This window comes from Podarcis filfolensis, assembly GCF_964270895.1.
Source record: "Podarcis filfolensis genome assembly, chromosome: 1".
Classification (NCBI taxonomy): Eukaryota; Metazoa; Chordata; class Lepidosauria; order Squamata; family Lacertidae; genus Podarcis; species Podarcis filfolensis.
In genome coordinates, this window is record NC_139604.1 from 122,607,166 (window position 1) to 122,629,132 (window position 21,967).

The window sequence follows — 21,967 nt, forward strand, 5'->3', positions numbered from 1 at the left end:
CCAAAAACTGTACAGGAGAAAAACAGCAGCCTGCTCATTCAAGGTGCCTCCTTCCTCTAAGTTCCCCAAGGGATACTCTCTAGGACGCCCAAGAAGAATCCTCAAGGGAGCACCAAAGTGTCAAATGAAAATCTCTCCTGAATATTGTAGTATTCAGTGCGTTGCTTTTAGTAACAGACCAGCTGCAGAGCTGCTACCAAGCTTTGCCTTGCAGCGTTCTTAAATGACCGTGGGGCGTTCAGGGAGTATGAGCACTCCACCCAACACTCCAAACCAGACTCTAAAATGTGTGCTATACTAAACTGCCGCTTATTATAGGAAGGTGGTATGCAAAGGAGCAGGGGAGAGAGCTCTCCCTTTCCGCCAGTGCGCAAGAATCCAGCAATCCTAGCACCATTCCCTTGACCTATAATGATTTGGAGACAGAAGTATATGGATCCCCTGGGTATAAAAAGCCCTGTACTCCTCGCCCTTTGAGCCACTGGGGTCACCTGGGAAGTGTAGCCAGGCCATTTGCTTGTTTATCTCGGACGGGTTTGAAGTCTTTGTGGGCGGCCAGCAGCCGGGACTGCCTTGCTTGCAATTTGTGGATGGCATTGGGAGGAGAAAGGGGGGGCTGAATCCAAACACCCCTCCCAGAGAGAGGCCTGCCAGAGATGTGAGCACCCTGTTCCCCCCACCCACTCCGCCTTTCCGTCTTCGGTTTTGCCATTCCCGAGATTTGAGACCTCCCCCCCCAAAGAGGCCTTTAAACCAGGGGAGCCTTTTATGAAGGGGCCCTGATGGAAATTCGGGTGGTTATTATTAAAGATACAGTAATGGCTGTCTGGTTATCTGCAGCGAGGCCTCTGCGGGGAGGAGATAAGATATTTATTAAGAGACCTGCTTTAACGCCCAAGGATCGCTTTCAGAGGGCCCAAGAAAAATGGACTTTATCTAGTCCATTATTACGTACAATCGCCTGGGTGGATGTTTTACTTCAGTTTGGACACCCTGAATGAAAGCTAATAACTTTCCCGTTATCAGCAGGACACCTGGGGGATTTTTCACTTTGTCAGGGCTTATTTAAGGGAAACTGGGGGGTGGGGGAGGGGTGGGGGAGTTACACAAGGTGGCTGGGGGTCTCCTCTTCTCCTCTGCCTCAATATCCTCACCCATGCATTGGTCCAACTGGGATACAATTTAAGACGGAACGGTTTTACAGAAACCAGGCCAATGAGAGGGGATCTCAGGAGGTCAGAAAAGTCCAGGTAGGTGGGACACTCTGCAATTGCCCACATTCTCATTCTCAGTCCAATATCTGTTACCCAGCAGATAGGAAGCTTGTATGGTTGTGGGCCTCTCCAGACTAATGTTCGTCAGGGCGGGAGTCAGGTGTAGGTCAGCAACAAAACAATAAATTACCCGAGGCCGGTGAAATTAACTCTTTCTTTAAGGAAACAACCCACAGCTCTGGCCTAGTGGTCTCAGAAAGACTTTCTAGGAGGTCTTGCCCCAATGAAGCAATTGCAAGGACTGAAGGTCCTTGCCTTCCCAGTGCTCACAAGGACTCCTCCTCTCCAGAGAATTCCCCCCACAGTCTCAGACTACATCTGTGCGCAACCAACCTCTGCTCTGCCTGTTTCATTTCTCGGCGTGTTCTACGGGACCAGGGTTGTGGTGGAGCTGGTTGCAGCAGGAGGGAGAGACTCCCTGGCTTCTTCAGCAGCCTGCCTCTCTGTCTCCTGGCTCCAGCCCTCTCCAGCCCCCTCTGCTGCCTCGGAGTCTGAACTGTGCTCTGCCACAGCCTCTTCCTGCTCACTAAACCCTGTCACCTTTTCTGCTTCTGACACCTCCTCCTCCCAGCCTGCTCCTTCTCCCTCTAACCTTCTTCCACAGGGGGTCTTCCAGCTGGTGCCTCCCACTACTCCTCTGTATCCAGCCAGCCCATATCAGTGTTTTTCCATTGAGTGCATTCTGCAACATGCCATTGGCATGATGCTAGCACATTGAGGGTGGGTTTTTACTCGACCGTCCATGCATCATGCTGCTTTTATCAGTCGTTCTGCAATGCTCCCCCAGTTGTGCTTGTCTTGCTGCCAGCTGGAGGGGTGTTCTTGCACTGCAGCGCAACAAAAGAGAGGAACAACACCCTGCTCTGAACATTTGTGGCATGAAAGGTTGCACCATTTCAGCAGAAAGATGCAGGACGTGGGGACCACTAGGAAATGAAGCAGTGTGCCTACGCTGAAAGAGGTACAGTATTGAAAGTGGGGTTAGCTACACACAATACCATCATGAGCACAAATTGCTATGAACACAGGAAAAAAACCTGATATATGGAATATATGGAAAGAACTGGGATTGGAGCTCAAATTAGCAATAGCTAAAGTGCACAAAGATACAAGATGATATCATAAAATATACGAAACAATAAATACAACTTTAACTAACACAACGAGAAACAATATTATGTAGAGAAGATCGCACCTGTGTGAAGGGAAGCAATGGGTCGGGGGAAGGGAGGTATAGGGCAATACTTGGAAATTTGTTTAAGGATACATAGGTGATTTAAGAGGCTAAGAATAAGGAGTTAAAAGAAGAATACTAACATTAAAGAATAGAAAAACAAGGGAATTTGAGAAGAATTTGGTGCAAATGAAAATATGTGAGTCATGTTTTGGCTAGTATTCTGGTTTATTTTGGATGTAAAGTCTTCTGTTGAAAGGACTGTACATAAAAAAATGATATTTTTTTTGGAAAATAAACAGATATATGGAGGCTCTTTATATTAAAGAGTTGATGCATCACCAATATAACAGCACCCTCCATGGTTTTGCATTGGGGCAGCAACTCATAATAGTGAACTTGCACTGATTATTTTTTAAAAAATATATATGCTAGCTGAAACCACACCAGGTTTGATGCTGGGGTCAATCATAGAATCACAGAACTGTAGCATTGGAAGGGATTCTGAGCTTCATTTAGTTTGTGTTTTCAGCCCGGGTTGCTTACAACCCCGCTGCAGACTTTGCCAGTCAACGTGCTCCAGTTTAAGAACACCTGAATGAGGCTAGCATGTTGGGAAAGCAGAACAGAATCTTGGGTTCTTGGCTTTCGTATATTAACAGGTGGACCCTACAACAAAGTGTTGCAGCACGAAGTGCTTCTCTTCAGGGTTCCAGCCGGCCCTCCACCAGGATGCTCCATTCCATTCCTTCTCCCTGATGTTTTCCGTTCTCCCACAACAATCAGTCAGCATTCCCTGCTCCCTGAGCAAGCGCTGTCCCTATTGGACTATTTCTACCCCCTCCAAAGATTGCCTGCAAGCCTTAGAGTTCCCCCACAGCTGTTTATACCTCCTTTCTTATGCATGGATGGTGCCATATGGCGTCTACATGAAGGCCTATGCTCAGGGAATGAGTTCATTATGATTATGTAGGACAGGTGAATGGATGGACTTAACGGTGCTTATTTCTTGCCTCGGTTTGTTTGGAATCCTTCTGGCCTTCGATAAGTCCCTTTTCTCCTATGCGGTCTTGTTTCCCTGCTCACACCTGTATACTGGCTAGCCCCGCTGACAGCTGCCTCTGCCGTTCACAAAACTGGCTGATAAGGGCGCAAAGCAAATAGGAAGTTCACAAAGAGACAGAATCCATCACCCTTGCTCTATTAGCAGGAAAGGATTTTTCTGGCCGGCAGGGCTGAGGCACCAGCAGGCTCTATTGGCAGCCAAAGGTGAAGGCGGGAAGCAGAGATACTGGTTTCCAGTTTCACAGTGGCCTTTAGGCATAAATACAAGACCATGGAGTATCTCAAGGCCAAACAAAATGCTACAGAGGAAGCTGCCTTATAATGAGTCAGATCCTCAGGACTGGAAGAAGTGAACCAGGGTTTTAAGATCGGAGTCTCTCCCCTGGAGATAAAGGTAAAGGTGAAGGGACCCCTGACCATTAGGTCCAGTTGTGGCCAACTCTGGGGTTGCGGCGCTCATCTCGCTTTATTGGCCGTGGGAGCCGGCGTACAGCTTCCGGGTCATGTGGCCAGCATGACTAAGCCGCTTCTGGAGAACCAGAGCAGCACACGGAAACACCGTTTACCTTCTCGCCGGAGCGGTACCTATTTATCTACTTGCACTGGTGTGCTTTCAAACTGCTAGGTTGGCAGGAGCAGGGACCGAGCAACAGGAGCTCACCCCGTCGTGGGGATTCAAACCGCCGACCTTCTGATTGGCAAGTCCTAGGCTCTGTGGTTTAACCCACAGCGCCACCCGTGTCCCTTGGAGATACCAGAGGTTTAATAAGGGACCTTCCACATTCAAAACAGATGTGCTACTCCTGAGCTACTGCCCTTAGCCACTGTGTGGGTAATGACAATGTGTGTCATTGCCTCCCGATCCTCTCCACTGACGCTGAACTGGACAAGTGTGTTGGCAAGGCAGCTACGGCAATGGGTCACCTCTCCGAAGAATATGGGAGAATATGAAATTGAAATACTTTATTGTCACTTGTACAACTTGTATACAGTAAGATTATACAATCACCTCCCAGGTCCTGTGAATCATCCCTGAGAATTTTCCTCACTCTCCTGAGGCAACGTTCTTCTGCTACTTCATCCAGTGGATTCACAGGACAGCCCATAATACCTTGTGCTGTATTCACCACCCTCTGTAGGCAGTTCTTATCAGATGATGTCAAACCAGCGTACCACACTGTGATGCAGTATGAAAGGACACTTTCTATTGTTGACCGGCAGAAGGAGATCATCAAATGTTGATTGACATCATTCTTCCGCAATACTCTGAGGTGATGGAGTCTCTGTTGGGCTTTCTTAACCACCTGGGTTGTATTTATTTTCCAAGTAAGGTCTTCACTGAGATAAACTCCTAGGAATTTAAAGGAAGAGACTATCTTCACACTGCCCTCCCCGATGTACAGAGGGGCTAGTTCTCTTCTCTTCCTCCGAAAGTCCAACACCATTTCCTTTGTCTTGCTGATATTAAGGTGCAAGTTGTTCCCTAGGCACCATGTAGATATTTTTTGGACCTCCCCTCTATACGCTGATTCGTCTCCAACTGTTATTAAACCCATTATGGTGGTGTCATCTGCAAACTTAATAATTGCAGTTGATGGGTCAGATGATACACAATCGTATGTATACAATGAATACAGGTAGGGACTTAGCACACATCCCTGTGGTGTGCCAGAATATGATGCTAACGTACAACACCAGGATGAAGGTCTACCAGACTTGAGTGCTGAGCACACTGCTTTAGGGAAGAGAGTCTTGGGCAACTCACCACTGCCAGGAGCAATGTTTCCATGCCTTCCACATGCACTGTGGGAGGAAGATTTTGGGCATCACATGGCAGCGCAGAGCCTCAGCAAAGGTGTGCTCTTCTAAGCCCACCTTCCCATCTCAGTGACGTCTACACTAGCTTGGTCATGTCTGCGGAATGGAAGATGGCAGGATCCCCAAGAATGTGCTGTGTGGGGAGCTGACTTCAGGGAATCCCTTGCAGATGACCACAGTGTCTGGAGACAGACAGACAGGTTGTGTATCCATAGCAGTGACCACAGGAGGAATGACCTCTGGGAGGAGCGCAGAAAGAAGAAACGCCCTGTGAGAGGATTTACTCCAGCAAATTATTTGTCAAAATTACAAATACCTAAATACAGGTATTTGCCCTCGCAAGATTCAGCGTGCTGCCATCTGCCTTATTGCAGGGCAGATTTGAGGGTAAACCATATGCAGAACGAGTCAGCCCCAGGAGCTTGATGGAGGTAGAAACTGTCTCTCGTGCCTTGTTACTCTGCCGTTTCTACGGGGATATACGCTCCGTATTTATTACCTGTGCTATGCAAAAATCTCCAGATGAATCCATACTTCAATGTCTAAAATCCCTGGTAGAGGACAAGGAGCCTGAGATTGCATTAAGGGTAGCCAAATTCTGTGCGATTGCCATAAAACTTAGGGAACAAGCTGTGCTATCATAATGATTAAGGCCTTAAATGATAATTTTAGGTTATATGTCCGTGACTAAGTTTTAATTTATTTACATATTTTCAATCTGTTGCTATATCTGTATTGTCCCTGTTATACTTAATTGCAAATTCAAATGTATCTTTATCGTGTTTTATGACTTCCTTGATATTGTATGTGGGCTGGAACTGGTCTGTGACCGATATAATAAATTCAAGAAAGGCCCTGTTGCATCTGCAGCAGCCCAACCAGATGCCTTCATCTGCCCCCAGCTGCAACAAAACATGTCTCTCCTGTATTGGTCTCTACAGCCACAGCAGGTGCTGCAACCTTCCAACAGTTCAACTGCACCCCCAAAGACACACTCCTCCATCGCCTCCCGAGACAAAGGGATGCCAACCTGCCTCCTTGTGTGTGCAGGTGTGGTTTAAATGAAAAGCATCTACAGGAGACTGGTGGTGGCTGGTGTCAACTGGGATCTGGTAGGGCGGGAGGCAGAAAGACCAGCAGAAGGTGGAGCCAGAGCCAAGCACCCCCGACTAATTGTAAGTGAGATGACAGGCAGGTGGGGGCTGGCTGAGGGCAGGCTGAGGTTGGCGGGGCAGTGCTTCATTCATCTTTAGGGATAGAGGACTGGAAGAGGGAGGCAGATGAAAAATAGAGGAGGAAGAGGAGGAGGGGATTCTTAACCCTGTCCCTTCCAACAGCAGCTACTATACCAGTGAGTATTCATATTCTGGGAGCCCCAGAATGGTTGGGTTACACCTGGGCTGTAGTACTCAGGTATGTTTAGGGTTATGGTTCACCTTCCTCTGCATTCCAGGTGTTCCACACACATAGTGGCTTTTTAAAGTAGATTTTGGTCAAAAGGTAGTTGTCTGCCAACTCCTTTCAACTCTTGTTGTTTAGTCGTTTAGTCGTGTCTGACTCTTCGTGACCCCCATGGACCAGAGCACGCCAGGCACTCCTGTCTTCCACTGCCTCCCGCAGTTTGGTCAAACTCATGCTGGTAGCTTCGAGAACACTGCCCAACCATCTCGTCCTCTGTCGTCCCCTTCTCCTTGTGCCCTCCATCTTTCCCAACATCAGGGTCTTTTCCAGGAAGTATTTTCTTCTCATGAGGTGGCCAAAGTATTGGAGCCTCAGCTTCACGGTCTGTCCTTCCAGTGAGCACTCAGGGCTGATTTCCTTCAGAATGGAGAGGTTTGATCTTCTTGCAGTCCATGGGACTCTCAAGAGTGTCCTCCAGCACCATAATTCAAAAGCATCAATTCTTCAGCTATCAGCCTTCTTTATGGTCCAGCTCTCACTTCCATACGTCACTACTGGGAAAACCATAGCTTTAACTACACGAACCTTTGTCCGCAAGGTGATGTCTCTGCTTTTTAAGATGCTGCCTAGGTTTGTCATTGCTTTATAGTTCTATTATTCTAAGCACGTGGTGCTCTGTTTCTGTGAGCAGGGAAAGGTAACAGAGCTTCAATCAAGCTTGCACTGAAAGCAGTGAAGGCTGGCCCATCAGGGCAAACACAGTTCCCACCAACCCTCATTCAGTCCTTCCTCTCTGTCTGCCTAATAACCACCCCAAGCCTAAGCCAGTTGAGAGGTCCTCCGGGAGCAAAACTTTGATCAACCCTCTTTTTAGAACCTAGAACAAGGATTGACAACATGGTATTCATGCCTCCCCCCCCCCATAAAATCAGGCTTAAAAGAAGCATTCTGTTGTGCCATGTAGACTAGGTTGTGGTGTTTTCTTGGCTGTGGGGTGCCCACAAAAGTTTCATCAGTTTACAGAAGTGCCCACTGGCCCAGAAAGATTGGCGACCCCCAATAGAAGGAAAACATATCAAATACAGTGGTACATTGGGTTAAGTGCTTAATTTGTTCTGGAGGTCCGTTCTTAACCTGAAGCTGTTCTTAACCTGAAGCACCACTTTAGCTAATGGGGCCTCCTGCTGCCGCCGCGCCGCCAAAGCACGATTTCTGTTCTCATCCTGAAGCAAAGTTCTTAACCTGAAGCACTATTTCTGGGTTAGTGGAGTCTGTAACCTGAAGCGTATGTAACCTGAAGCATATGTAACCTGAGGTACAACTGTACAACAATGGATTTTAAGTTTAAAAATGCAATACGCATATAAACACATAAAAACTTAAAAATAAACTACCTCAGAGAAATGACCCAAAGTCGTCCGTGTAACCTGGAACAAATGGCTGGTTCACCCATGTGGGTTTTTCTACACTTATTTATTTATTTTGTTTATTTATTACCTTTATATGGACCGCCTTTTTTTCTTCCAAGGATCTTAAGGTGGTGTTCATGGTTCTCCTGCTCCCTATTTCATCCTCACAACAACCCTGTGAGGTAGGTTAGGCTAAGAGATGGCAGCTAGTCCAAGGTCACCCAGCGAGCTTCATGGGCGAGTGGGGGGATTCGAACCTTGGTCTCCCAGGTCCTAGTTCCAGCACTCTAACCATTAGGCAACACTGGCTCACATGGTGAACACGTGAACCTGTGTCCACTAAAGAGCATCTCAGGCGAGAGAAGAGGGGAAAAGCTGTGCCTGCCGTGTTTGATGTCGCAATGGCCCATTCACACGTTCACGTCTTTTCACGTGATGCTTGTTAAGGGGGAGAAGCATGCGGGCACGGACCAGCCCAAGGACACGCTGCAGCTGGAAGACTGTGGTGGCTTCTCCCTGTCAAATATCTTCACGTTGGGGAGCGTGGGTCGATTAGCTCCAGGAGAAAGGACTCGCAATGGCACCGATATTACTTCTTGCTCCAGCGCTCCCTTGGAAGTGCCAGCAATGAATGCCCAAGTTAAGAGGATTAAGTTGGCGATTCCTCGCTGCGCGCCACATCCTCTCTCTCCCTCTTTCTCCCCACACCTCCAGTGCCAAGCTGGGCTAAACAGCTCATTCAACTCACTTTCAGCATACGCACGGGGACTGGAGGGGTGGGGTGTCTTGAAGAAAGGATCAATGCTCCGAATGGAGCTCCCCCCGCCCTCCGCAAGCCCCCCCCCACTCCTCCCTTTCTCTCCCCAGCCTTGGAAGCCTATCGATCCTGCTCTTCCCCCTTCAGTGCACCGTGGCGCTATCTGTCTGTCTGTTTGTCACTGCTAGCTGATGTCACCGAAGGCAGCTGCGTTTGGAAAGGGTGGGTGGGTGTGGGGGGGAGGAGATTGGCTTGGAGAAGGGGGGGCTGGTGGCTCCTCGCCCCCCCTCCCCCCAGCCCTGCGGCAGGGGCTGCGATCAGGGCTCCTTCTAGCTAGGCAAGCAGAGCGCGCCTCAGAACCAGCGCTGGCTGGAGCAGGGACTGGTCTTGCCTCCTGGCCGCGGTATAGCAGCGCCAGAGAGAAAGCCGCCGACTCGAGCCTGGCCAGGCGGGCAACTTTGCTGCTTGGCGGAGCAGAGTGAGCATGGGCTGGGCTATCGCTGCTGCCGCTGCCGCCGCCGCCTCCTCCTCCTCCTCCTCCCTGCGCCAGCCTCCAGGGTGCGCTCAGCGAGGCTGATCAGCTGCTGGACAGCGACTCCGAGGGAAAGCAGGGACGGGGTGGTGGGTGGGGAAGTAGGACCCGTGGTGGCGGCCAAAGGGAGCTCGGATGGATGGGCGGCGCGCTTGTTCTGGAGGAGCTCACCTAAAGCACACCCCCGCCGTTCCCTGGAGCTGCGCTCTGCCCAGATTTGGAAAGTGATTTCTTTGTTTCCTTCCAAACTCTTCAACTCGCTCCCCACCTTAATCCTCTCAGCACCATCAGCATCACAGATCGAGCTTCCTGGATATTTGCGCCCCAATCTACAACTGCGGGGTGTGTGTGTGTAGTGAAAGAAAGGCAGCTGTGGCTAGCCCAGCCCTTTCCTTGAGCCCTCAAGAGCGCACCTTCTCAGCCCCGGCTAGCTGATGGCAGAGGGGGTTCTGGCTTGCCTGGTGGAGTCGACCTGGGAGAGGATAAGATCTGCGCGGGACGCGGAGAGGAGCCGCTGCCGTTCCTACAGGAGGTTGTTCCCGCAAGGTGCGCTGCTGAGAGGCTCAGAACGAGGGAAAGGAAGAGCGAGCGGAGCTGGGTAGTCTTTGGATCCTCACCCACAGCAGAGGCGCGTCTCAGCAAAGGACCATGAAGGCGTGACACCGTCCCCTACCCCTGCCAACCCTTGGATATTGCTCAGGGAGCTGGAGAGGTTAACTCCCCCGCTGCCCCCAAACAACTAAAAACTATGGCTTTTCAAAAATCGACGGAACCTCCCAATGCTACTAGGAAAAACTCCAGTTTGCTGGAGATCGGAGCTCTCTGCTTGGATTCCGAGATCATCTTCGGATTTACCAGCCATCTTCTCAGGAGGAAAGGCAAGGTAAGACACGGTCTGGGTGGGTGGGTGGCCGGAGGGTGGCTTTTAAGGACTCCGACAAGCAAGAGGGAGCTGCAGGCACCTTACTTTTAGGCCGCGCACATGGAGCAAAAACTTAAAGAGAGCGTGGTAATAAATAAGCCAGGTGAGGGATGCTGGAGACACACACACAGAGAGAAAGTAGAAGCAGTTGTGGACTTTCGTGTGCCTAGGAATAAGGAAAGGGTCCTTTGGTGGCTCCGACGCGCTTTCAGCACCAGGGACAGCGCTCGGTAGGTGGAAGCGCGCGTCGCTCGAGCGCCAGAAAGAGCGAGAGAATCGCTGAGGAATCCTTCTCGGGTTATTCCCACAAGCAATCGCGGTAATAGGACCTTGGGAGTCCAGGCAGGCTTCTGTAACCCGCCGGCTCTCTGGCACATGGGGTCTTTGAGCGAGTTGCCGGCGGCCTCCTGCGCTCCGGAGCAGGCTGATTCTGTTTCTGCCACGCCTGTTCTTAGGCGCGGATGCGAGGCAGGCGACGTTTTCTTCCACTCCCCAGTTTAACTGCGCGGCGGCGGGGGAAAGGAAGCCTGGAGGGGAAGCGGAGCAGAATGCCACCAGGGCTCGCCTCGCCGGGATCCTCCAGCACCCGCCTTTTCAGTTCTCAGTTCCCTACGGAAAGTTTCATTTAACCACCTGAAGGAGGGCTGCGCGCACGTGTCTCTGGTCTCCGGAGCTGTGGGTTGAGCCGGTTTGCACAGGGGTGCATTGGTGCAAGAGCCTCCTTCTTTTAGGATTTGATCAACTGCTGGGGTTCAAGACACACCCCTTTCCACTTTTTTCTTATTAAAAAGAATCCTAACACTGATGTTTAATTCCGCGGTGGAGATAAAAGCATTCTGCCCATGCTCAGAAGCGCGTGCTTCCCGGTGATTATTTTGTCGGCGCTGAGCCAAGGCGTTGTTGGACGGGAGTTGGTCCAGGAGGGGGCTTACTTAGCCTGGAAATGCCAGCGGCCCCCGCCCCCCGCTCCCTCATGGCTACACCAGCCCGGCTTGGCGCCTCTTAACGCTCCTTGCCTGCTGCTCTCGCAAATTGGATCCGAAGTGCCACATTTGCAGACGCCGCCAGGCTAAGAACGGGGGGAGGACGCGAGGGGTGGGGTGGCGTGGCTGTGGGTTGTTCGGGGTGGGCTACTTCGATGAGGTTGGAAGGGGAGAGCCGGGGTGGTGGTGGTTGGAAGGAGGGTTGGGGGCTGGTGGGGGAGAGGGGACTAGCGGGCGGAGAGAGCGCACCCTTCCCACGTTGCCTCAGGGGACTCGCGTGTATGGAGGGTGTGTGAGAGAGCGGGGGCGAGAGGGAGCGGCCGAGGCGCCTGGGTGTTGGCGCGCCGAAGGAAGTGGAGCGAAAGCAAGCCACGATCGCGCTTGATGGAGTTTGGACTGGGGGAGGCAGGAGGCGGGGACGCTTCTGAGGGTTGCCCGAGCTAGCGTTACGGCTCAAGAGCGAAGGCGGAGTCGCCCCCCCCCCCACGGGCAGCCTGGGCGTCTCCACCGCCCCGCTTTCCCCTCGACGGGTTAAAGTTAGACGCCAGCCCGGGAGCGCCCGCCTTCTTCAACCATGCACGCTTGGGAGCGTCGGGTCTCCTTCCCCCAGACGTGGCCAAGGGGGTCGGGGGGTCCTTGTAGGCTGCGCCTTGAGGGGGGAGAGCATTGGCGCCTGGCCCGGACGCTTTGGCCCGTTTCAGGGATGCGGGCTCGCGTCTGGCTAGCAACAATGAAGGCGAGAAAAAAGACCCTCCCCCCCAAAAATATTGAACAGGTGCGCTTGCTACCTAGTATTGGGCACAGCCCCTGGATGGATTGCCGATGGGAATGAGGCGCCTGTGCTGGTTATGGGGCAAGGAAGGAGCTCCTGGGGGCCGGTGGGCTATTCGGGGCGAGGCAGACCGGCAGTGTTGAACGAGAAGATCTGGTCCTGGGGACCCCTCGACGCGCGCTCCTTCCTTCGCCCAATGCGGAGAGATGGCTTAATTTTCTCCAGCCGGGCAGCTGCAGAGCCACGCGCGGCCGGCAGATGGCGCTCTAGTAACAGGGACCGGAGAACCGCCAGCCGCAGGTTGCTTCGCTCCTCGCGAGGGAAGTCTCAGCCTTTTTACCTCGACTCTGCGGTTGAGCCAATTTAGTGGCACGCCTCTCTTCTCTTCTCTCCCCCACCCCGCAAAAAAGAGAGCTAAGAAAAGGATTTCTCAAACGTGTAATTGCAGCAGTAGCTACAAATTCTAGCAGCCGCACGAGCTCACTTTGCTCTGGAAGAATTCAAAGAGTGTTGCTCGCCTCCCTGGGATGCTTGAAATCAGGTCAAACCGCTGGGTGCCTCTGGCATCGAGCCGGTTTACACGTGCGTCCCTGGGTGACTGCAACGTCAAGCGGTGGCCAGTATCTCAGGTCAAATTCCACTGGCAGAAACTTCCCCACTGCTTTTGCCTCACTTGCAAAGGGATGTTTCTCCCCAGATTGCAGTCCGTTCACACGTGCAGCTGTAAGAACAAAAGAAGAACCTGCAGGATCTGGGCCAATAGCCCATCTAGTCCAGTATCCTGTTCTCAGAGTGGTCAGCCGGATGCCTGTGGGAAACTCGCAATCAGGATTCGAACACAAGACCTCTCTTCCCCCCCTGTAGTTTCCAGCAACTAGTGTTCAGAAACATCGCTGTCTCCAACTGCGAAGGCAGGGAATAGCTGTCATGGCTGGTAGCCACTGATAGCCCGTGGTGGGGAGAAATCAAGCACGTGCGAATGGTTCAGCCAGAAACCAGAGAAGCTTTACAGAGAGGCGATGTTCAGCTTCCTGGTCAGTGCTCAAAACTGCAAACATGATGTGTGCAGGGGACACACTCGGGCAAACTCTTAACCCCATATGCATTCATTAAAAATGGCTCCCATGCATGAGAAGGGAACCTGTGGCGCTGCAGATGCTGCTGAACTGCAGTTCCCATCATCCCTGACCTATTTCCGTGCTGGCAGGGGCTGATGGGAGTTGTAGTCCACACCATCTTGGCGGCACCACATTGGCCATGCTTGGCGTAACTTAACGGGAGTAAAATCAGGTCATGAGCTCTTGCTGTCAGAAAGTTCTTCCTGATGTTGAGTCGGAACCTCCTTTCTTGTGACTTGAAGCCACTGGTTCGAGTCCTACCCTCCAGAGCAGGAGAAAACAAGCTTGCTCCAACTTCCATGAGACAGCCCTTTAGAGATTCGAAGATGGCGATCATATCTCCTCTTTTCCAGGTTAGACATACCCAGCTCCCTCAACCGCTCCTCATAAGGCTTGATTTCCAGACCTTTGATCAGATTGGTCGCCCTCCTCTGCACATGTTCCTGCTTGTCAATAATCCTTCGTAAATTGTGGTGCCCAGAACTGGACACAGCATTCCAGGTGTGGTCTGACCAAGGCAGAATAGAGTGACTTTATGACTTCCCTTGATCTAGGCACCAGACTTCTGTTGATGCAGCCTACAATAGCAGTAGCTTTTTCTGATGCTGCAACGAACCGCAGGGGCCCTTTCAACTCTATGATTCTATGAGATGGAACTTTGAACATAAATAGTGTCTGTCGGATCGGGCCCATGGCCCAGCTAAGTCCAACATCCTGGTCTCATCCTGGCCAACCAGATGATCTCTGGGGAGCTCACAAGCAGGACCCAGGGCATTGTTAAAGCTTGGCTCATCACATAGGCTCCCCATGCAGAAAATCTGGCAGAACTGTTTTTCTTTTAAGGGTGGATTTCAAAACAAAACAATAGGAAACAGCAGCTGACTAGGCAATTAGTTCACTATGCTAATTTCTCCAGCTGCCAGGTCAGGGCTCCTCTGTAGAAATCATCTCCATCAATTCATTTGCGAGGAGAGGGGGGGGGGCAGGCAGAGAGAACAGGCAGACCTCGCAAGGAGTTGGTTTGGCAATGGAGACTCGGTGCTGTAAGGAGGAGAGGTGCAAGGCTGTGTGTGGCTCAGGCATCCTATTGCAAAGGGTCCTGAAGACCACAGTGAGAATAGAATATTGGGCTAGAAGGGCTGCTGTCCTGATCCAGCTCCTTCTCATTGGCTTATGCTTAGCCAATGGCCACCCTAACTCACTTTACTTTTGAGCAAGCTTGAAATCAGTCAGAGGCAGCCCCAGTGGGTAAGAAGACCGAAGGAGGACTCTCCTGACAGCCTGAAATCACTCACCTGAAGTTTTCTTTTTAAGACAATGAATGCAGTTGGTAAAAGTTCCTCTCAAAACCAAAGGAAGTCCTGCATATCTACCACGGAACATTTATTTATTAAATTTGTCGGCCCTTTTTGGGGGGCCAGTGCAACCCCAAAGCCTTGTTGCGGTGCACTGGCCGATTCTGTTGGGTCTCACAACAACCCTGTGAGGTAGGTTAGGAGACAAGGTTGCAACTGGTCGTAAAGTCGCACGGCGGGCGAGCTTCGTGGCTGAATGAGGTCCCAGGTCAACGCCTTGACCCATCACACTGACCCGACTCTTTAAGGTGGGGGCAGGAGGGCACAAAACAGTTTCTTCCAAGCTGTATTCCTTGGAAGGTCCAGGACCAGGGGGTAGGCTTGCCAGGGAGACGGTTTTCCCACAGTTGCTGGGGTTGGCGCAGATCTCCCCACCCACCCACGCCCCGCTGCAAAGTGCAGCCACGTTTTGAAGAAAAAGACAGTCAGAATATTTGTCCACGTAGTGACATTCAATTGTTCTCCAAGGTCTCAGGCAGAGAAGGGCTTTTCCTGCCGCTACCTGATCCTTTTAACTAGAGATTGGATCTAAGATTTGTGCATGTAAAAAATGGCGGAGGAACCAAGTCCTTCTAATTAATGTTTCCCCCCCCCCCATTCATTTCCCTCCAAGGAGATGAAAGGTGGCATGCATTGTTCTCCACCCCCCATAACTCCCCCATTTTATCCTCACCCAAAAACCTGTGAGGTAGGTTAGCCAGAGGGTGAGTGACTGGCCCAAGGTCACCCAGCGAACCTCATGTCTGAGCGGGGATTTGACTGGCGGTTTCCCCAGCTCCCAGTTGGACGCTCTAACCACTACACCACGCTGCCCGGGACCATGCTTTCCTACTTCCATCCACTCCAGATGGCGCGGGCAATTGGCAAGGGATGGTGGGACCTGCACTCCAGCAACATCTGGAAGGATGCCAGTTCCCCATGCTTGATGTAAAACATCTGCTCTGCCACGGGATGATGCCTGATACACAGTCGGATGATGGGTGCTTTTTGCCTCCTTGTACCCTTTACTGCATTTTTATTTATGTATCCATTTATTTAAAAAGGTGCGATAAATAAATAAATAATAAATAAATAAAATAAAATAATGTATTAATAAATAAATAAACGGGTTGCGCTCAAGCGAGGGACCGGCCATGAAAAGAGGAGACTGAGAGGAGATATGATAGCCATCTTCAAATCTCTTAAAGGAAGATGGAGCAAGCTTGTTTTCTCCTGCTCTGAACCAATGGCTCTGAGTTACAAGGAAGCAGATTCCAACTAAACATCAGGAAGAACTTTCTGACAGTAAGAGCTGTTTGGCTGTGGACTCTCCTTCCTTGGAGGTTTTTAAACAGAGGTTGGGTGGCCATCTGTCCTGGATGCTTTCGCTGAGTTTCCTGCATTGCAGTGAGCTGGATTAGATAACTCCTCCAACTCTACAATTCCATGATTCTATGGCATTACCTGTGGAATCAGGGCCATCCCATCCATTCTGCCGGGGTCATCAGCAGATGCCTTTCACTAAAGCCATCTTGTTTCCAGGATTGTGGACTGCAGCTGCCAGACTAGCATGGAGGCTGTCGTATACATCTCGAGGCGGCAAACCCAATTGGCTGCTGTGTTACACTCGACAGGGAGCGGGAGCCAGTCCTGGCTCTCCGATGAGAATAATGGGATGGTGCGTGGCTTTGCAAAGACCTCAACTCTCATTCATGTAGATCAGGGCTGGGCAACCAACCTTTGCCCCTCTGGATTTCGCTGTACTACAACTCCCATCAGCCCTAGCAAGCATGATCAGGGATGATGAAAGTTGCAGTTCAGCAAAGATCTGGAGGGGCCAAAAGTTCCCTTACTCCTACTCTAAGAGCAAGGTTTGACGCTTCCCATACAGTCCAATTCTATGTGGGTTTACTCAGAAGTAAGTCTCATCAGTTTTAGGTATTTATTTATTGCATCTGCACCCCACCTTTATCTCCAAGGAGCCCAAGTTGGCATATATGGGTCTTCCTTTCCTCACTGAATTCCAACAATAGTTTGGCTGACAGGCATTGACTTCTAAGGTCACCCAGTGAGCTCCACAGCCGAGTGGCGATCTGAACCCACGTCCCAGTCTGACACTATAATCACTATACCACACTGACTCCCAAAGAGGAAAAGCCTGCGGAACCCATGAGGTCTCCCATCCAGGTTCTAACCAGGCCTGACCCTGCTTAGCTTCTGACAGCAGCCAAGATCAGGCATGTTCAGGGCAGTACTGCTGTGATTCTATAGGACTTGCTTCCAAGTAAAGTATGGAAGAGTGCAGCTTTCGTGGGGGACAAAATGCCAGAGAGTGAATTGCTCTGAGGCTGGCGGCTGCATCTCTTCTTCAGAATGACTTATTGGCAAAAGGGGGGGGGGTAAGGTTGACTGGCCCCCACTTACTCTTAGCAACTGGAGAAAGGGGTACACCCTAATACACATTGTTGATGGACGGGCTAGACGTTTGCAGGGGCCAGGACCCAGTGGGAGAGACGCTACCTCCTGCTAAAGGTAGCAGTGCTAGAATCAACACACCTCCCAATGGAACTGCTTTAAATACTTTCTAACCTGCTGAAACCAAGGATGGGGAGCTTCAGGCCTGGGGGGGGGGCGCGGTCAAACGTGGACCCCTGAGTCTATCCAGCCCCTTGGGATGCTCCCCAGTCACACCCCTTCTCCCCGGGACATACCCTGCATGGGCTCGCTCCACACCCTAATTGGGCTACTTGAAATGTGCCCTTGCTTTCTTGGGTGGAAGTAGAGAGAGGGATATGTTGAATTTGTGCTCAGGCAGAGCCTAGGACTTGCCGATCAGAATGTCGGCGGTTCGAATCCCCTCGACGGGGTGAGTTCCCGTTGCTCGGTCCCTGCTCCTGCCCACCTAGCAGTTCGAAAGCACATCAAAGTGCAAGTAGCTAAATAGGTACCGCTCCGGCGGGAAGGTAAACGGCGTTTCCGTGCGCTGCTCTGGTTTGCCAGAAGTGGCTTAGTCATGCTGGCCACATGACCCGGAAGCTGTCTGCGGACAAACGCCGGCTCCCTCGGCCTATAGAGCGAGATGAGCACCGCAACCCCAGAGTCGTCCGCGACTGGACCTAACAGTCAGGGGTACCTTTACCTTTTTTGTCAGCCTACCGCATACAGGCGAAATGTCTGTGTGTCACTCTGCCTGTTTTGCCTCTGGTCCCCAGAAGGGAATATGGCCCCTGAGCTGAGAGAGGTCCCCTGCCTCCTGCGCCAAGCTGAATGCAAATGATTGAACATATCTTGCTTTTGGGCATGATCTCTTGGCAGTCACCCAGGAGGCCATGATCCGGGACTGGTGGGCTGCAAGGTGGTTCTACAGGGCAAATGCAAACTTTGGTAGGGCAGTCGTGTTTGTGGCCATCATAGAATTCGGGTGTGTAAACGCACCATGCGCACAAGCTGTGGCAGCTGTCTGGGCATGCATGCCTCCCCTCTTTTGACATGCTCACGACTGCAGTTAATACTGGTGCGTATGTGGCAAACAACACCATTGTGTGTATAGTAATAATAATTATTAGTAATGATAATAATTAAGAATAATTTATTTATACCCCGCCCATCTGGCTGAGTTTCCCTGGCCACTCTAGGTGGCTCCCAACAGAATAATAATAATAATAATAATAATAATAATAATAATAATAATGTGATAAATACATCATTAAAAACTTCCCTAAACAGGGCTGCCTTCAGATGTCTTCTAAAAGTCAGGTAGTTGTTTATTTACTTGACATCTGTTGGGAGGGCGTTCCACAGGGTGGGTGCCACAACCGAGAAGGCCCTCTGCCTGGTTCCCTGCAACCTCACTTCTTGCAAGGAGGGAACAGTCTGAAGGCCCTCAGAGCTGGACCTCAGGGTCCAGACTGAATGATGGGGGTGGAGATGCTCCTTCAGGTATATTGGACCGAGGCCGTTTAGAGCTTTAAAGGTCAGCATCAATACTTTGAATTGTGCTCAGAAACGCACTGGGAGGCAATGTGTATTGGAACTAAAATATTGGAGGGTTGGTGCCGGCTAGAGTGGGTTAATGATTTGGATCAGTGTGGGCAGCTTTTTCCTGACCAGGGGATGCTAACTGTTCTGGATCAATGAATCTGATCTTGTCTACATGGGTATGAGTTGTCTAACCTAATAACCTTAACCCAGGAATATTAGACCCAGGGTCTATCTTACCCAGTATCCTGTTTCCAACAGTGGCTAGCCAGATACTTCCAGCATCCAGAGATAACTACCTCTGAACATGGATGCTCCACTTAGTTCTCATGGATAATAGCTGTTGACAGGCAAATCTTCTGTGGATTTGTCTTAGTGTCTTTTTTACGTCCTGGGAGGCAGGCAGTGGTTTCTCTTTTGCTGGAGGTATTTAAGCAGGGGCCAAATGGCTGCCAATTAGGGTTGGCACGGTACTTGCACCCTCCATTATAAGGGCTGGACTAGATGACCACAAAGCCCCCTTCCAGCTCTGCAGTTCTAATTCTCCTAAGCTAGTGGCTGTCACCACATTTCCCTCCAAACATCCTGAAACCATATTGCGGTACTACAGATGCTGCTCATACAAGACTCTCAGCTTGGCATTTGAGGGAGAAGCTGGGAGTCACCAGTTGCATACTTTTACGCTATGGCTCACTGACTGAAGAAACATAGAATTGTAGAGATGGAAGGGACCACGAGGGTCATTTAGTCCAACTCCCTGCAATGCAGGAATTTATTTATTTTTGCCTAATGTGGGTCTCGAACTCACAACCCTGAGATTAAGAGTCCCGTGCTCTACTGGCTGAGCTATCCCAGTGACCTCCCACTTTTGAGAATCCTTATTCAGAGAGAGAGGGAGAGAGAAACAAAAAACACACTCTGGAATAATCCTCCTCAGCGCCACTCCAGCTTTTATTTGGGTGTTCAAAAGCTACAATGAGGTCCAGGCCCTACCATTAGGCAAAATAGACAATTGCCTCAGAGGACAGTAGCAGTTCCGCGCTGCTCTTCTCGTGCCCCCGATAATCCCTTTCTGTTTACACATGGCTTTTCCTGGACCCCCTAATCTGGTCTGCCCGCTCAGAGGAGACTATTCTACCAGCAATATTATGCCAAGATTCAGATGCAAGTCCAGTTAACATCTGTATGGAGAACTGTGTGGCGAAGGCGCAACATCTTATCCTTTGCCTCGGGCGGCAAAATGTCTTGGCTATGGGTCCGCAACCTAAGCCTATACATTCCAAAGCCTGCTACTGTGGCCTTTTGGATAAGCATTGATCAGCAATGCAGTCACAAACCGTTTTAAAACGACATGTACATATAGGCATTGAACTGTCTGCCAATAAAGGGGCAGGCTTCGGCCTAGATGACTTGGGGGTTGCAGACCTATACCTGATCCATGCTTCCCATACAATACAAGGCAAACAAATCGCATATAGGACAATGGGATATGTGTATGTGTGAGACCAATGTTCAATTTTAAGTGCCTGGGCAGCCCAGGACCTCCATACACACCGTCCATGTTTGCACCCAGGAGAGGTCACTTTGGTTTCTGCAAACACATCAAAAACAACGTGGGAGGCAGCAAATGCATTTTTTTTAAAGTAGTTATATTCATAGCAGCGTACAAGGCACCTTTACTTATCTACCTATATATGTGTGTATACATCCATCTATCGTTCCCTTACGCACTTCTAAATAAAAGCACTTTTTGAAATATTAAAACTCTGCTAGTCCATAGGATGTGTGCAAATACGTTCGTGTGCATCCTCTGCCCCTTCCTTGATTTTAAAACCAGCCATCACGCTGCTCACTCCAGTGGAAGCCCGCAATAATTCCCGTGTAAAAGCCGCAAAGTATGCAGCCAAACCATTAAACGTGGGCCTTCTTAAAAGCAAACCCCACCAACCCAAACCAGACTGACTCGCCTCGGTTTGGAAGCCAGGAAAGTGCCGAAGGAGGTTTAACTCCCAAGCTTGCTAACCTGAGCCATTTCTCTCTCCTCCTAACACTCCTCTCGGTTTCCACGTGCTCCGCTTGCCCATGAACTCAGTAGTATCCCGTTTCTTGGGAAGCTGGGGTGGGGGATGAAGGGGGGTTAAGTCCCTCCCTCCTCCTCTCCCTCCCCTTTGATGCCGTCTCCTCCCCTTCTGAGCTCGCTCCCGGGCTGCTGCTTTAACTTTGCAACCCTAAACTTTCCTCGCTGCTTTTGCCACTATGGGAGGAAACATCACGTAGCGAGCAACAGGAGTCGGAGCGGAGAGAGTTTTGCTGCAGAGTTTTTCTTAAGCAGTGCACGACTTTATTTCGCTTGCACAAAAAAGTGGGGGGGGGGGGAGAGACAGTCAGTAGCAAAAGAGGGCGGAGGAGAAGCGAGGCTCCGTTTCTGCAACAGGAATCCTCTGTCCCGGGACGACTTCTTTTTAATTTTGGTTCGCGATGGGCACGCAGCAGGAGAGCTCGGGGTCGGGAGGCGTCTGCAGCCCGCCGGCATTCTCCTTGTAACTGGGGATCCGCTTGTCTGCAGAGCCCGGGAGAAAGCTGCGCGCTCCCTGGACCGGGCTGTAACATGCCAGTGCTGGGGGTAAGTGCATTTGTGAGTGTGATCTCTCCTTTCCCGACGGGGTCGTTGTTTGCAGCAACTGGGACCCAGCTCGATGCTCCCCCGGAGAGATCTCGCCGGCCTTGCACGACTGGAAGTTTGCCCTTTTTCTCGTTCCCGGAGCGGAATTTTGCAATGCGCTTTTTGCAAGAGAGATAGAATGAGGAAAAGGGGACCCGCTCCCTTTTTACGCAGCGCCCGCCCAGGGCAGCCTCCTGACCGCGTCTCCCGCTTTCCTCTCTCCCACAGGTGGCCGAGGGGAGCCCCCTGCGCGAACCGGCGCCCCTCTCCTTGGAGCTCCCGCCGCGGAAGAGGCTCCTGCAGCCCGCCGCCGCCGAAGACCGCTGCGGCAGCCGCCCCGCTCCGGAGGGCGCCGGAGCCGCCTCGGGGGGCGAGCTGGGCCACTTCGAGAGAGCGGCCAAAGGAGGATGGTGCCGAAGCTGCCAAGCCAAGCTGGCCGAGCTCAAGAGGCAAGCGGTGAAACTGGCCTCGGGCTGCAACTCCCTGACCCCGCCGGTAGGTCTGCGCCCGCCTGGGATGGGGTTGGGGAGCGGGGTTGGCCCGGAACCGGGACGCTGGGTTGGCTGGTGCTTCGAAATCCCAAGTTTGCAAAGGCCTCTCCAACTTTTTTTGCGTAGCGCTAAAAGTCCCCTCTATCAGTTGCCCAACTACGAGCGCGCACATTGCTCGAATAGTATAATATCCGTGTATATCCCATGCTTCGTATATCTGTGCCCGTTGCTGCACACTGGGTGGTATACTTGCTCGGCTAGATATCCCAACGCTGGC

The 21,967-nt window shown here is 51.2% G+C and overlaps 2 protein-coding genes across 4 annotated transcripts in view; one reads left to right on the forward strand and one right to left on the reverse strand.

The window, feature by feature from the left end:
- LOC310766010 (uncharacterized protein) overlaps positions 1 to 21,967 on the reverse strand; it is a 776,685-nt gene that overhangs the window by 92,174 nt on the left and 662,544 nt on the right. The gene's annotated exons all lie outside the window — the stretch shown is intronic.
- KIF26A (kinesin family member 26A) overlaps positions 10,144 to 21,967 on the forward strand; it is a 159,059-nt gene continuing 147,235 nt past the window's right edge. The window contains exons 1-2 of one of the 2 annotated variants that reach the window (XM_083609131.1): positions 10,144 to 10,313; positions 21,428 to 21,694. In XM_083609131.1, coding sequence (XP_083465257.1) covers positions 10,179 to 10,313; positions 21,428 to 21,694 — 402 coding nt within the window. In that variant the 5' untranslated portion in view covers positions 10,144 to 10,178. Of the gene's footprint in view, positions 10,314 to 20,733; positions 21,161 to 21,427; positions 21,695 to 21,967 lie in introns of those variants that run through there. The other variant, XM_083609132.1, reaches the window with a different exon arrangement.